General features: G+C 41.3%; 1 protein-coding gene across 7 annotated transcripts in view; it reads right to left on the reverse strand.

Annotated features, from left to right (window-relative positions):
* Positions 1–14449, reverse strand: part of ELMO1 (engulfment and cell motility 1) — a 545585-nt gene that overhangs the window by 268131 nt on the left and 263005 nt on the right. For all 7 annotated transcript variants that reach the window (XM_047695461.1, XM_047695463.1, XM_047695459.1 and 4 more), the window contains one exon: positions 12786–12890. In XM_047695461.1, coding sequence (XP_047551417.1) covers positions 12786–12890 — 105 coding nt within the window. The remainder of the gene's footprint in view (positions 1–12785; positions 12891–14449) is intronic.

Below are 14449 nucleotides of genomic sequence, written 5' to 3' on the forward strand. Positions count from 1 at the left end.
GGTTTTATGTAGCTTCATTTTTTTCTCAAGCAATCCATCACTGTGTTTTAAAGTCCTACTGCATCTTAAAATAAACAAACAAACAATAAACAAAACCCTTCAAATATATGACCCTGCAATTGCACTACTGGGTATTTACCCGAAAGATACAGATGTAGTAAAAAGAAGGGCCACATGCACTCCAATGTTCATAGCAGCAATGTCCACAATAGCTAAACTATGGAAAGAGCTGTGACGTCCTTCAACAGATGAATGAATAAAGAAGATGTGGTCCATATATACAATGGAATATTACACAGCCATCAGAAAGGATGAATACACAACTTTTGTATCAACATGGATGGGACTGGAGGAGAGTATACAGAGTGAACTAAGTCAAGCAGAGAAAGTCAATTATCATATGGTTTCACTTACTTGTGGAACATAAGGAATAACATGGAGGACATTAGGAGAAGGAAAGGAAAAGTGAAGGGGAGGAAATCAGAGGGGGAGGTGAACCATGAGAAACTGTGGACTCTGAGAAACAAACTGAGGGTTTTAGAGGGGAGGGGGTTAGGGAGATGGGTGAGTCTGGTGGTGGGTATTAAGGAGAGCATAGATTGCATGGAGCACTGGGTATTATATGTAAACAATGAACCTTGGAACACTGCATCAAAAACTAATGATGTACTGTATGGTGACTAACATAACACAATGGAAAAAAATTTTCTGAACCTAATACCCAGCCTGGGCTGGTAGCCAAGGAGAAGGAAACAGGTAGTTATCATGTTTTAGTCCTGCTTCAGATTCCAGAAACTAAATCCAGTACCAAAAGAACTCAGGTGGTGTGAACACAGAGCGTGTACACTGTTATGTCCAGCAGATCATGTATGTGGAACCTGCCTGCCTCTGCTCAGATAACAGGTCTTCAAAGACAAAAGCAAGCCCATATTGAACAATGATCTCATCCCAAGGCCTGAAGCATCCCATTCAAATCACTGACTTTGGAAGTCAGAAATTATGCCTTCCAGTGCAATTAGTAAATCTAATCACATATATTCACACTCTCAGGGGGTCCTGACTGGCAGTAACAGCTTGGTTATTCACAATCAATGAAATTAATGCCGCTATTTTTGTAACATGAAAAAGCTACATAAAAACAAGCCTCCCGGCTGTGGACCTTGGTCAAAGAAAGAATAAAAATAAAAGCAAAGAATAAAGTATGTAAATGAATTAATAGAAAAAGAGTCATTTTAAAGTCCCAGCAAGGCTATGCCTTGGGGTCCTTGTTATTCCAAATTGGTTCTGTGCTCCAGATCACCTAGAAGGAAAACGTCGTTCAAATAAAAAAGGCTCCTTTACACGAAACTGTGTGTTTAACTGGCAACATATAATTTCATTTAAAAAAAAATTAGGAGCAATTGCCGCTAAAGCCATTTCAGGGACAAGGGGAGGGGAGGATCTGTCAGCACTGTGAGAACAAAAAATGATGTGCCACCAAGCTTTATTCCAATCATTTGCTTCATAGTTAAGTTTAATTACATATTACACACTGTCCTGTAATTATGCCGCTTGGGAAACTGCCAATTTCCCCCTCGAAATGTTAAAGTTCCTAATTTATTTTAACGACTCAGCACTGCCTCCATCAGCACCCTGCCTTAGCGCATGTAGGATCCTTGGTTCCTGCCTCCTTGAAATGCCAGCTAGTGGGCAGCAAGGGACCCACTGCATGGTCTGACATAGAGTGTAGAAGGCTGACCATGCTTGGAGCCCCAAGAACACTGGTCCAGTGTACTTATAATAAGATCTGATGACATTTCTTCCTTAAAGTTTACAACTGGAGAATTTGAGAAGCCTGCCTTATTCCTTTGCCTGCCCTCAGGAGGGCCTGAAATTTAGATGCTTTATTCTTAGTGAAAGAGAGTGAGGCATTAGTCAAGCACACTTTATGGATGAGGAAAGGGAAAAGGCAAAGAAAATGGCCCTTGAGCACCTACTGCGTGCTGATAATGTATCCAGAACTTCACAGAGGTCGCTGTAGACCACTGGCACCGGTGATTGCTAACTCAAGTTCCTCAGATACAAGGCAGGTAACAAGAATGCATGAAGCAGCCAGACAGACTAGAGTAGAGAGTTCTGGGGCTCATGGTAATTGGAAGAGGGGATGCATGCCCTGCCTACAGGCAATTAAAATTCTCTTCCCTTTAAAAATACTAAACAGACCCAACCACGGACTCATTTGAACTGCAGCTGCGTCCCATCCCCCACCCCCGTCCCATATGAATCTACAAACCCCTAAAAGCCACTGGAAGCAGAGTACTTGGCTTTAAATTAATTTCTGGCTCTTCCTCAGCTGTGTGACCCTGGGCAAGCCACCTAACTTCTCTGTGTGAAGTTTCCTCATCTGTAAAATAGAACACAACAACACTGCTGATGTCATAGGGGTGCTGTGAAAGATTAATATATGTGCTTAGCATAGTGTTAGCTCATGGCAAGCTCTGTGTTTGCCTCTGACAAGTATGTTTATGTCCTCGGACACAGGAGTGAGAAATCAAAAAGGAGTTTCCCCAAAACGGCTTTGAACTTGAGGCAGGCCTCAACAAACAGAGATCTGTGTACAGGTAGAAGAGGGTACAAGGGTCACCTTCTCTTCCCATCCCTGGGAGCACTGCATGGAAGGTTACAAATGTGTGTTAAGCAGTCAAAATGAGGCAAAGGGGGGCACCTGGGTGGCTCAGTGGGTTAGGCCACTGCCTTTGGCTCAGGTCATGATCTCAGGGTCCTGGGATCGAGTCCCACATCGGGTTCTCTGCTCAGCAAGGAGCCTGCTTCCCTTCCTCTCTCTCTGCCTGCCTCTCTGTCTACTTGTGATCTCTCTCTTTGTCAAATAAATAAATACAATCTTAAAAAAAAAAAAAAGAAAAAGAAAAAATGAGGCAAAGGCTTAAAAGATGGTAGCTTTTCGCATCCTAGGTCATCTCAGAGCATTTTCTTTTCAATGCTGCCTGCAGACCTAGGCCTCCAAATCCCAGTGGTGAGTTAGGGTCTAAGCCAGTATTTCTCCCAACTATTTTTTAGAAGTATTGTTTACTCTGTATGCATCATGAGAAGGAAGAATCCATTTAAAGGTTCTGAAATAGTGTAAACACACTTTAAATTTTTCATCTGTTAAAAAAAAAGTGAAATGGATAAAAATAGTGGAAGAAGCTTAAGAAAACAATTATTAGGTACAAATAGCCATCTTTTCCCATAATCGAATTTACTTCATGTATTATAAATATTTCTGTTCTGATTTGGCATAACATTTGAAACATACATGTGCCCTGGCTCACAGCTACATGAAACCATTATAATTCATCTTATTTTTTTTTTATTTATTTTTATTTATTTATTTTTATTTTTTTTCAGCATAACAGTATTCATTATTTTTGCACCACACCCAGTGCTCAATGGAATCCGTGCCCTCTACAATATCCACCACCTGGTGCCCCCAACCTCCCACCCCCCACCCCTTCAAAATTCTCAGATCGTTTTTCAGAGTCCATAGTCTCTCATGGTTCACCTCCCCTTCCAATTTCCCTCAACTCCCTTCTCCTCTCCATCTCCCCTTGTCCTCCATGCTATTTGTTATGATCCACAAATAAGTGAAACCATATGATAATTGACTCTCTCTGCTTGACTTATTTCACTCAGCATAATCTCTTCCAGTCCCGTCCATGTTGCTACAAAACTTGGGGATTCATCCTTTCTTTCTTTTTTTTTTTTTTTTTTTACAGCTTTATAAACATATATTTTATCCCCAGGGGTACAGGTCTGCGAATCGCCAGGTTTACACACTTCACAGCACTCACCATAGCACATTACCCTCCCCGATATCCATAACCCCACCCCCCCTCTCCCAACCCCCTCCCCCCATCAACCCCTCAGTTTGTTTTGTGAGATTAAGAGTCACTTATGGTTTGTCTCCCTCCCAATCCCATCTTGTTTCATTTACTCTTCTCCTACCCCCTTAACCCCCCATGTTGCATCTCTCTCCCTCATATCAGGGAGATCATATGATAGTTGTCTTTCTCCGATTGACTTATTTCGCTAAGCATGATACCCTCTAGTTCCATCCACGTCGTCGCAAATGGCAAGATTTCATTTCTTTTGATGGCTGCATAGTATTCCATTGTGTATATATACCACATCTTCTTTATCCATTCATCTGTTGATGGACATCTAGGTTCTTTCCATAGTTTGGCTATTGTCGACATTGCTGCTATAAACATTCGGGTGCACGTGTCCCTTCGGATCACTACGTTTGTATCTTTAGGGTAAATACCCAGCAGTGCAATTGCTGGGTCATAGGGTAGTTCTATTTTCAACATTTTGAGGAACCTCCATGCTGTTTTCCAGAGTGGTTGCACCAGCTTGCATTCCCACCAACAGTGTAGGAGGGTTCCCCTTTCTCCGCATCCTCGCCAGCATCTGTCATTTCCTGACTGTTAATTTTAGCCATTCTGACTGGTGTGAGGTGATATCTCATGGTGGTTTTGATTTGTATTTCCCTGATGCCGAGTGATATGGAGCACTTTTTCATGTGTCTGTTGGCCATCTGAATATCATTCTCAATGGAGAAAAACTGAAAGCTTTTCCACTAAGGTCAGGAACACGGCAGGGATGTCCGTTATCACCACTGCTATTCAACATAGTACTAGAAGTCCTAGCCTCAGCAATCAGACAACAAAGGAAATTAAAGGCATCCAAATCGGCAAAGAAGGAGTCAAACTATCACTCTTCGCAGATGATATGATACTATATGTGGAAAACCCAAAAGACTCCACTCCAAAACTGCTAGAACTTGTAGAGGAATTCAGTAAAGTGTCAGGATATAAAATCAATGCACAGAAATCAGTTGCATTTCTCTACACCAACAACAAGACAGAAGAAAGAGAAATTAAGGAGTCCATCCCATTTACAATTGCACCCAAAATATAAGATACCTAGGAATAAACCTAACCAAAGAGACTAAGAATCTATACTCAGAAAACTATAAAGTACTCATGAAAGAAATTGAGGAAGACACAAAGAAATGGAAAAATGTTCCATGCTCCTGGATTGGAAGAATAAATATTGTGAAAATGTCTATGCTACCTAAAGCACTCTACACATTTAATGCAATTCCTATCAAAGTACCATCCATTTTTTTCAAAGAAATGGAACAAAGAATCCTAAAATTTATATGGAACCAGAAAAGACCTCGAATAGCCAAAGCAATATTGAAAAAGAAAGCCAAAGTTGGTGGCATCACAATTCCGGACTTCAAGCTATTACAAAGCTGTCATCATCAAGACAGCATGGTACTGGCACAAAAAACAGACACATAGATCAATGGAACAGAATAGAGAGCCCAGAAATGGACCCTCAACTCTATGGTCAACTCATCTTCGACAAAGCAGGAAAGAATGTCCACTGGAAAAAAGACAGCCTCTTCAATAAATGGTGTTGGGAAAATTGGACAGCCACATGCAGAAAAATGAAACTGGATCATTTCCTTACACCACACACGAAATAGACTCCAAATGGATGAAGGATCTCAATGTGAGAAAGGAATCCATCAAAATCCTTGAGGAGAACACAGGCAGCAACCTCTTCGACCTCAGCCGCAGCAACATCTTCCTAGGAACATCACCAAAGGCAAGGGAAGCAAGGGCAAAAAGGAACTTTTGGGATTTTATCAAGATCAAAAGCTTTTGCACAGCAAAGGAAACAGTGAACAAACCAAAAGACAACTGACAGAATGGGAGAAGATATTTGCAAATGACATATCAGATAAAGGGCTAGTGTCCAAAATCTATAAAGAACTTAGCAAACTCAACACCCAAAGAACAAATAATCCAATCAAGAAATGGGCAGAGGACATGAACAGACATTTCTGTAATTCATCTTATTTTTAAAGGGAGTTCTATTTTACCCGACTTGGGAAATCCATTAACATCTAGCATCGTCACCCAGGGTGCAAAAATATTCCAATTAGATGAAATGTTCATCATAAATTAGGAGGCAAAAATTGCAGGCTGCATGAAAAACAAGTACTTTCCAGTGTTTACTCCTAATTTTGTTACTAGAAACCTCAAGATTTCAGAAATTCTGTATAAGTTACGTAACAGCTTCATTAAGAAAACATTTTATTTATGACAAATATTACACCAAAGAAAACATACAAGAGGGGTCAGGTTTATTCTAGTCCCCATTGACCCAACACCAGAATATTTCTCTAAGAAGTAGTGCCATTCCTTAAAATTAGGTCACTGGTTAAGAAAGTGAGTTCTAAGTGATTCGACAGAGTTAAACAGTATGATAATTTATAAAATGGTGAAACATTTACCTGCTCAAAATATTGTGGGAAACGGCAAAGAACTATCAAGTAAAGGTTTTGTGACTTGGTAGATTTGCCCAGGATAGGTCACATCTAAAAATCCAGAAGGAAACAAGAAAAAACCTAAGGCGGAGAAAAACAAACAAACAAGCAAAAACAAAAACAAAAACAAAAAACAAAAAACAAACCCACGATAAAACGAGCTCTACTCTCTTCTTTTGCCTGCTGTTCTAATTTCTGCTATTTACCAACTAGACCCCGCTCTTCTTGTTGAACACCATATCCACTGTGCGTGGTACCAGCCTGGCAGATGGGAGGTGTTTGATAATATTTCCTGAATGGGTCAGTGAATGAATAAATGTGCATGTTAAAGGAATTTCTCTTCCTTTAGTTAGATGCTTTTGAGCATCTAAGAAGATGGGCTGTTTTCCTTTTCTGTGTGAATTTTTTTTTCCACGGAAAAAGATGTAAGCAATAACAGAAATATCTCATTTGCATGCATTTGGCTTTTATTGTTGCACATTGAAATAGCTTATCTGACATCTTTAGGGCCTGGGATTAATGCACAGCATGCTTCTGTCTGGCTGCAATGCCAAGGGGGAGACAGATGACTGACAATAGGTTCTGAAGCTCCCCTCATCTTCCAAATGTCACTTCTCATGTCACTAGTCTGAAACTTAACAATCACATCGGAAATCTGGAAAGCTCTGCGATGATACCTTTGCCAGGCTCATTTATTCCTTTAAATAACATCATTTGAGTCTCAGGCACATATTCGGTAATATGGTAACGTAGAAGCAAAAGGCAGCCTAGGTTTTCAGAGGATTTACAATTTAATAAAGACAATGTGACACAGTTTACAAAGTCTGTAGTTAAATGGAAAGAGAAGGGACCACCTCTCTTACTTTTAGGAATGACTTCCTGATTATGCTAGATTTAGGAAGACAGTAAGTAAATACCAACACTTCCTAGATGGCATCATCAATTCTCCGTGTCTTCTAATCATGTGTCTTGGATTCTGTCCTCTTTCCCTCCATTTCAAGAACAGCACTATTATGTTCACCACACTCCAAGTCCAGAGACAGGAAGCTGGAGACTGACTGGAAGGAGGCTAAGATTGGAAGGCCAAGGACCTAAGTTCAGGTTCTTCTTGTCTACTAGCTATTTGACCTAATGGAACTCTCCACACCTCTCCAGATCCCAGTTACTGAGTCTACAAAATGGTGATGACAGTGCTTCTCTCAAGGATTTTCTTCAAGTCTGAGCTAACTTATGCAACATGTCTCATATGCTACCCAACCTCCTCTAGGTACACATTTTCTCAGCTCAAACATGAGATGACAAATGGGACCATAAAGACTGAACTGCATCCTGAAGCCACTCTTTTTTTTAGTTGGAACATGTCTTAAGTATTTTTATGATCCTACTTCTTCCTCAGACCTGGCTACCGTGCCTTTTGGAGACCAGAGATTTCCACGTTATTACTTTCTGCTTTGTGGCTCAATCCTGACTCCCACAACAGCCAGCATGACTCTTGAACCAAATGTAAAACCAAGTCATTTTGGGTTTTTCAGCAGCTCCCAATGAATAATTAAATACAACAAGAATACACATTATTAGTCCAAAGGTTTTATTTCCAGTGGAGTTGCTAATCTTCTTTTTTCCAACGTATTAAAGAGTTGCCACTCCGGGGAGGAGGAAAAAGAGCAAAACAAAAAAAGCAAACAAAAACAAAACATGTAACACACTCAGCTCTGTACCATTATCCTGCCTGTGAAATAATGACAGCAGGCTCAAGGGAACGAGCCAAGTGCCACCCTCCACCTCTCACAGAGAGAGCTTTGGTGGGGAGAACTGGGAAGTGAAGCATTTCCAGAAAAAATGAAAGCAATTATGCCCAGAGTAAATAAGACCCAGAAGTCTCAAATCATGCTATGCCTCCAGATTTTACTCCAGGCATAGTGGGATGCTCAGATTTGCAATTCTTCCTTGTGTTCTGGGCCTGTCCATGTGTGGGGTAATTCAATTACATCCAGTGCTTTCATTACTACCCAGTTACAGAGTACATTTAAATAACACATAAGAAAAGGCTGCTGGTTAATAAACTCATGTTGCAAAAATATATACCTTTATGTAGTTGTTAAAAGGAAAAATGATAGGGATTAATCCTTGGCAAGAGGCCATTTAAATAAAAACTAAAGAAAGTCTCTAATCAATTAACAAGAAATTATTAAAATCTACGATATGCCAGGTACCACAAGAGGGAGGCTTATAGGCCCGGGGTAGTTCCCAAAAGGTTCTGAACTCTGTTTAGATCATCCTAGAAGCTGGCATGGAAGGTGGTTAGGAAGATACTAGACTTCAGCAGGGAGGCCAGTAAGACAAAACGGCAATAATCTACATGAACAGATTAAAGGTAATGATGAAGGTTAAGGACATAGAATTTACGGAATGTGGGGTTTACCTGGGTTTGAACTCTGCTGCTCACATCTCACCGCCTACTAGACATGTACATCCACTGGACAGATGTCCCACGTGCATATAAGGCTGTGGATGTCGCCAAATGACTAGCCCCTCACAGACACACACTTTGTCTCATTAATGACATGACCATCCTTGTACTCACTCACTCAAGCCAGTCGTCTCCCTCTTCCTCAGAGAGAGCCCAGTTTATTTCAGTTCCAAGATAATTCACTCAAACTGCTTCTCCCCAGTGCCCTAAACACTACCTTAGTTCCATTTCTCCTTAAGTTCCCCAATTTTTATTTTTGTCTCATCTTGATTTTTCACATTTGTTTTCTGGCAGGAAAGTGATTTTTCTAAAATTAACTCCCATCATCTTTACTTAAAACACTTCCAAAATTCTTCAATGCCTTGAGGTTAAAGTCCAAACAAACAGCTTCACAGGTCCTCTAGGGTCCCTAATGAACCAGCCCACATCTGCCTCAAGCCAAGATCATATTCAGCACTCCCTGTTTTGGCCACACTATACTATTTTTGGTTCCCTAAAAAAGGCACACACCTTTATACACTTGTTTGCATGTCTCCCTCCACCTGGATTACTCTCCCATGTCCCATTCCCTTCACCTGATTGTCTAGCATTATCCAGTAGGTCTTACTGTAGATGCCACTTCCCCCAGGAAATTTTCCAGACCTGACTCTCCCCTGTGTCCCCAGTGTCTTCCCTGCACCACCACCACCCAATCAAAATACTTTCCAAGTGGCTTGGAAAGTGCCTGGTATTTATCTCTTCACCCCTCCTTTCCATCTTCAGACAGTAAACTCCTCAAGGACAGGACTCACGAGTGACTTCATCCTTGGGGAATCGCCATCACCTAGCTCCCTGCTGGGCATCTGATAGTGACTCAGAAAACATGTGCAGCCTGAGGCACTGAGAAGAGACAAGGTCTACAGTGGAGTCCTTGGGATGGTGTGCATTAGAAGGACAGGCAGAAGGAGAGAAAGCCCCCAGGGAGACTAAGAGAAATGGACAAAAAGAGAACCAAGACAGATAGGACTGGCTTCAGGCAAAACAAAAAAACCCCAAAAAAACAAAAAAACAAACAAAAAAACTGGTCAGTGGCAAATAGTATCCAGTGTCAATGGAAAGGCATTTGAGACAAAGGTGGGGAGTGGGGGGGTGGGCGGGGTGCTGTTCTCCATTTGGCAGGAGAACAGCTTCTGGAAAGTGATGAGTGGAAGCCTTGGTACGGGGTATTGAAAAGTGAGTGGCCGATTAATGAACATAGGGCAAGAAGACAATTCGGAAAAGTACAAATACATGGTGTTTGAAGGAAGAGATAGCTGGAAGGGGGTGTCGGGGCGAAGAGGAAATATCTGTGTGTGTGCCTGTGTGCAAGTGTGTATGTGTGTGTTACAATTCCTTTTAAATATCTCAACTGTACTGTGACTGGCAAAGTGACAGGTGAGACCATATTCAGGTACAGAATAAGCATTTATTGAATGAAAGATATAAGTAATGAATACATTCAGGCAGGAAATTTATCTGGTCAAAAACAAAGCAAATTTCATCAATGTAAATTTATTCTAAAAAGGAACCCAACTTTACGTTTCAGAAGATACCACTCAGCTCATAGTTCAAAATTTAATTAGCTGTCTGAGATGACGGTTTCCACCGTCTGTACCATTTCACTATTACTGGGATAACTGTTTCCAGATTCATCACAAAACTTCCTTGCAGAAGGCCTCAGACTTTATATGTGGTCCCCTAACCCCAATTGTTCATGTAAAGAGCTTTGGCTTTCCATCCAGGAGTTAATGCCCTAAAGTCAGATGGGACACAGAAAACATCAGGAAACTGACACTTTTGAGAAAATAACAGACATTTCAGTTATAGATGCAGAGATATAGATAGGCTCACATATAGATACTATCTAATAGCAAAGAAAAGGGCATGTGAAAAAAAATAATAAAAAAGAAAACGGCAGGTGGACAAAAAGGGCCACATTTTTCTTTACAAATAGTTTTTTTTAAGATTTTGTTTATTTATTTCTGAGAGAGAGAGAGAGCACAAGCAGGCAGAGTCAAAGAGAGAAGCAGGCTCCCTGCTGAGCAAGGAACCCAATGCGGGACTCAATCCCAGGACCCTAGGATCATGACCTGAGCGGAAGGCAGCAGCTTAACCGACTAAGCCACCCAGTTGTCCCTACAAATAGTTTTTTTTTCAAGTTTCTATCAGATGTCAAGCTCTTTCAGGTGGCCATGTATTAATTTACTTATGACAGTTTAGAGAATGCATTGAGGAAAATGGGTTTCAAATGTTAAATTACTTTTCATGAGACATATGCTTCTTATGCAATTAACAATATATTCAGCATCAATAGGCTCTAATTTTAGAAACCTTCATCCACAAACATTAATCAGTTAGTGCTAAATTCAATTTCTATTTGGCTTCTTCTTTTCACACTCAACCATCCAAGGCTATATACGATAAGGTATCTCAACAATATTAATTTACTTACTGTGAGAGCAGATTATATTCCTAGGGAAAAAAATCTGTGCAATAAATATACGTGCATATAAGCCAAATTAAACTCTCATGAAAAAATAATTTTCTTATGAAAGACTGCATTTCTGACCAAGCACCTGATCCCCAACTGTCTGCAGGAATGCATAAAATCCTTTACATAATCAAATTATAAATAACATTTCAGTATAAATCAAAGCTTGTCAAACCGCATATATAGAAAAACACATAAAGTTAAAATATAGTGCCTACAGGGAACTCAGAAATCTGGCATGACTTTTTTCAAGGGGCCACTGCTGGGTAGAACAATCTTTCATGTGCAGAGTGTCCCATAATTCTAGGCTTTGGCCAGCAGTACCCCACTGGCACGGCGACAACAAAACCTACCCACACATTTCCAAATGCCTCCTAGGGAAGTACTGCTTCCTTGTTTGGAGACGAAACTTTAGCCTAGACAAAAGGAACTGCTCACATTTACATTACTAGACCACGATGGTGCCAGGTCTTGAACCCCAGTCTCCAGAAAGCCAGTGCCGCCAAGGGGGATCTAACAGAGAACGTCAGTGTAATAGACTCATCTTCTAGTCTGAGCCTTACTCTTGCTGCATTAGGCAATTCATTCATCAAGTATTTTCTAAGCTGAGGGCTAGTCATTTCAACCACTCACAATTCCCTTGTCCATTTATTCATATCCTCCTCCATTTCAATCTTGGATGATATACCTCAACCCGACTGAATCTGGGCCCCTCTCCTTGAAGACAAGGTAGGAGTCAGCACAAATCCAGGGCCTCCAGTGGAGCAGCCCTATGTCACCATCTCTAGGCTCCTGGGAGTTCACACTTGGTCCCTCCCACACCTGTCTTGCCCACTCAGCAGGGGGCACCTTCCTTCTGGTTTCCTTCTGCCCCGCCCACAAAGGAGTCTGTCTCTCTCTCCAGAGTGGGAGTTTCACTAGTTTGCTACAAATTATGAGAAAAGGCATTTCTCTTTCCTCCCCATCTCTCCCATTTTTCTCTTTGTGTTTTATCTTATCATGTCTCTGGCATTGGACTGAACAGAAGGAGAACCAGAGAGAACCCTCGGTCCCTTTTCTACCAAGTGGAATAAGCCTCAGGGGTCTCCACTAATGCTGGGATTGTGCAGGTTTGGGGTGGATAGTTCATCCTCCTTCCTTGCTATTTAAGTCTGAGAGTTTTTGTCATAATCCACTATTCAACTATAGATAAGACATTTTCTGGTATCTGTTGTGTTTTTTTAAATGTCATCACATGAGAAAATTTAAGTCAAAAATCTTGATTTCAAGTGTCCCTCTTGATTTAATTTTGACATTTATTTTACAGAATGGGGAAAGTCACAACTCTGGAGCCACTCATCTCAGAGTAATCCCTCCATATCTGCAAGTTAGAAATTCAAATTCAGTAGGAAACATACACCAGCTTCGAGACACTTCATGCTTACCCGGATGTAGGCATCCTGGTGGTGCTTGGCGAAGTACAGCATGTTGTCCAGGGCTAACATCCCAGGAGGCGTCTGGGTGAAGTCCATGGCGGGGTTGACATGATTCTGTGAGGAAAACAAAATGTTTGATCAGGTTAATTCTCTCTTCAGCTCCAAATAATCAAGGAGCATGATTTTCTCTCTTCATGTGAACCTTCTGGGGTGGGGGCTTCTTTCTACAGGGGCAGATTTCCTACCCAGGGTTAGGAAACTCAGCTGAAGAGTGAAATATGGGATTATTCATGGACATAGGGCCCTGTGGGGAAAAGAAAATAATGTAAAAACTGCCCTTCAGGGATCTGTGCTGTTGGTAGAACCAACAGCATTTGGGGCGGAAGACCTGGGATGAGGCCACATCTCTGGCATTCATCCTTCTGCACTTTAACTTCCTCATCCTCATGGGTCAGGGCTAAGTACAGCCGGACCCGCCCATGGACTTCATGACCTGTCCAGGCTTACACCATCTGCAGGCCTTCGAGGCAGACACTTGATACAATTCAGGAGTCTACATGGTCCTGACATCAGCCTGCTGCCAGGCAGTGTTCTGGCTCTGGGTTCACTACACACAGGGCCGAGAGCCACAGAGACAAAATAATAGCTACAAACAAGCCCAGCAAATTCTCCATATGTTCAAGATCATTCATTAAAACCACAAGATGGGGGCGCCTGGGTGGCTCAGTGGATTAAGCCGCTGCCTTCGGCTCGGGTCATGATCTCAGGGTCCTGGGATCGAGCCCCGCATCGGGCTCTCTGCTCAGCAGGGTGCCTGCTTCCCTCTCTCTCTCTCTCTGCCTGCCTCTCCATCTACTTGTGATCTCTCTCTGTCAAATAAATAAATAAAATCTTTAAAAAAAAAAAAAAAACACAAGATGGCTGCTCAGAGCTACGAACCACTCTCCACCATTAATCATCAAAAATGATCACCAAGATCTGTCCCGAAAATTCAAACCTAAATGGTAAATGATTTAAGGAAAGTCTTTTTTTTTTCTGTTAAAGAGATGAAAAAAAAACATTAAAGAGATAGATAATAAAGAAAACCGCTTTTGCCTCATAACCCAGGTAATTTGAATGCAACTACGTTATTTTTGTTTTGTTCCTGAATATGTCTTAATAAAAAGGCTGATGGGGCGCCTGAGTGGCTCAGTGGGTTAAGCCGCTGCCTTCGGCTCAGGTCATGATCTCAGGGTCCTGGGATCGAGCCCCACATCGGGCTCTCGCTCAGCTGGAAGCCTGCTTCCCCCTCTCTCTCTGCCTGCCTCTCTGCCTACTTGTGATCTCTCTCTGTCAAATATATAAATAAAATCTTAAAAAAAAAAAAAGGCTGAATCTCTGATTTACTAGGGAAATTTGGGTTCGCTGCAATTTTTTCTAATTCAAGTACAGGGAGGCCTTCTTGTTCACTTGTTCAAGGTTCAAACAACTGACACTTTTCTACATTATTGAAGAGTAAACTGTCTTTTCCATTCTGCTTTGAAAAGAAATTATGAGATAATAAAGGACATCTAAAATTATAGGACTACTGGTCCATTTCAGTTTTGAGAGCTTCTCTGTCCATCTCTCTATACCAAGTTGGGTCAGTGCAGTGACTTCAATATTTTATTTTAGCATTTTGTTCTGATTAATTT

This window comes from Lutra lutra, chromosome 11 (genome assembly GCF_902655055.1).
Source record: "Lutra lutra chromosome 11, mLutLut1.2, whole genome shotgun sequence".
NCBI lineage: Eukaryota > Metazoa > Chordata > Mammalia > Carnivora > Mustelidae > Lutra > Lutra lutra.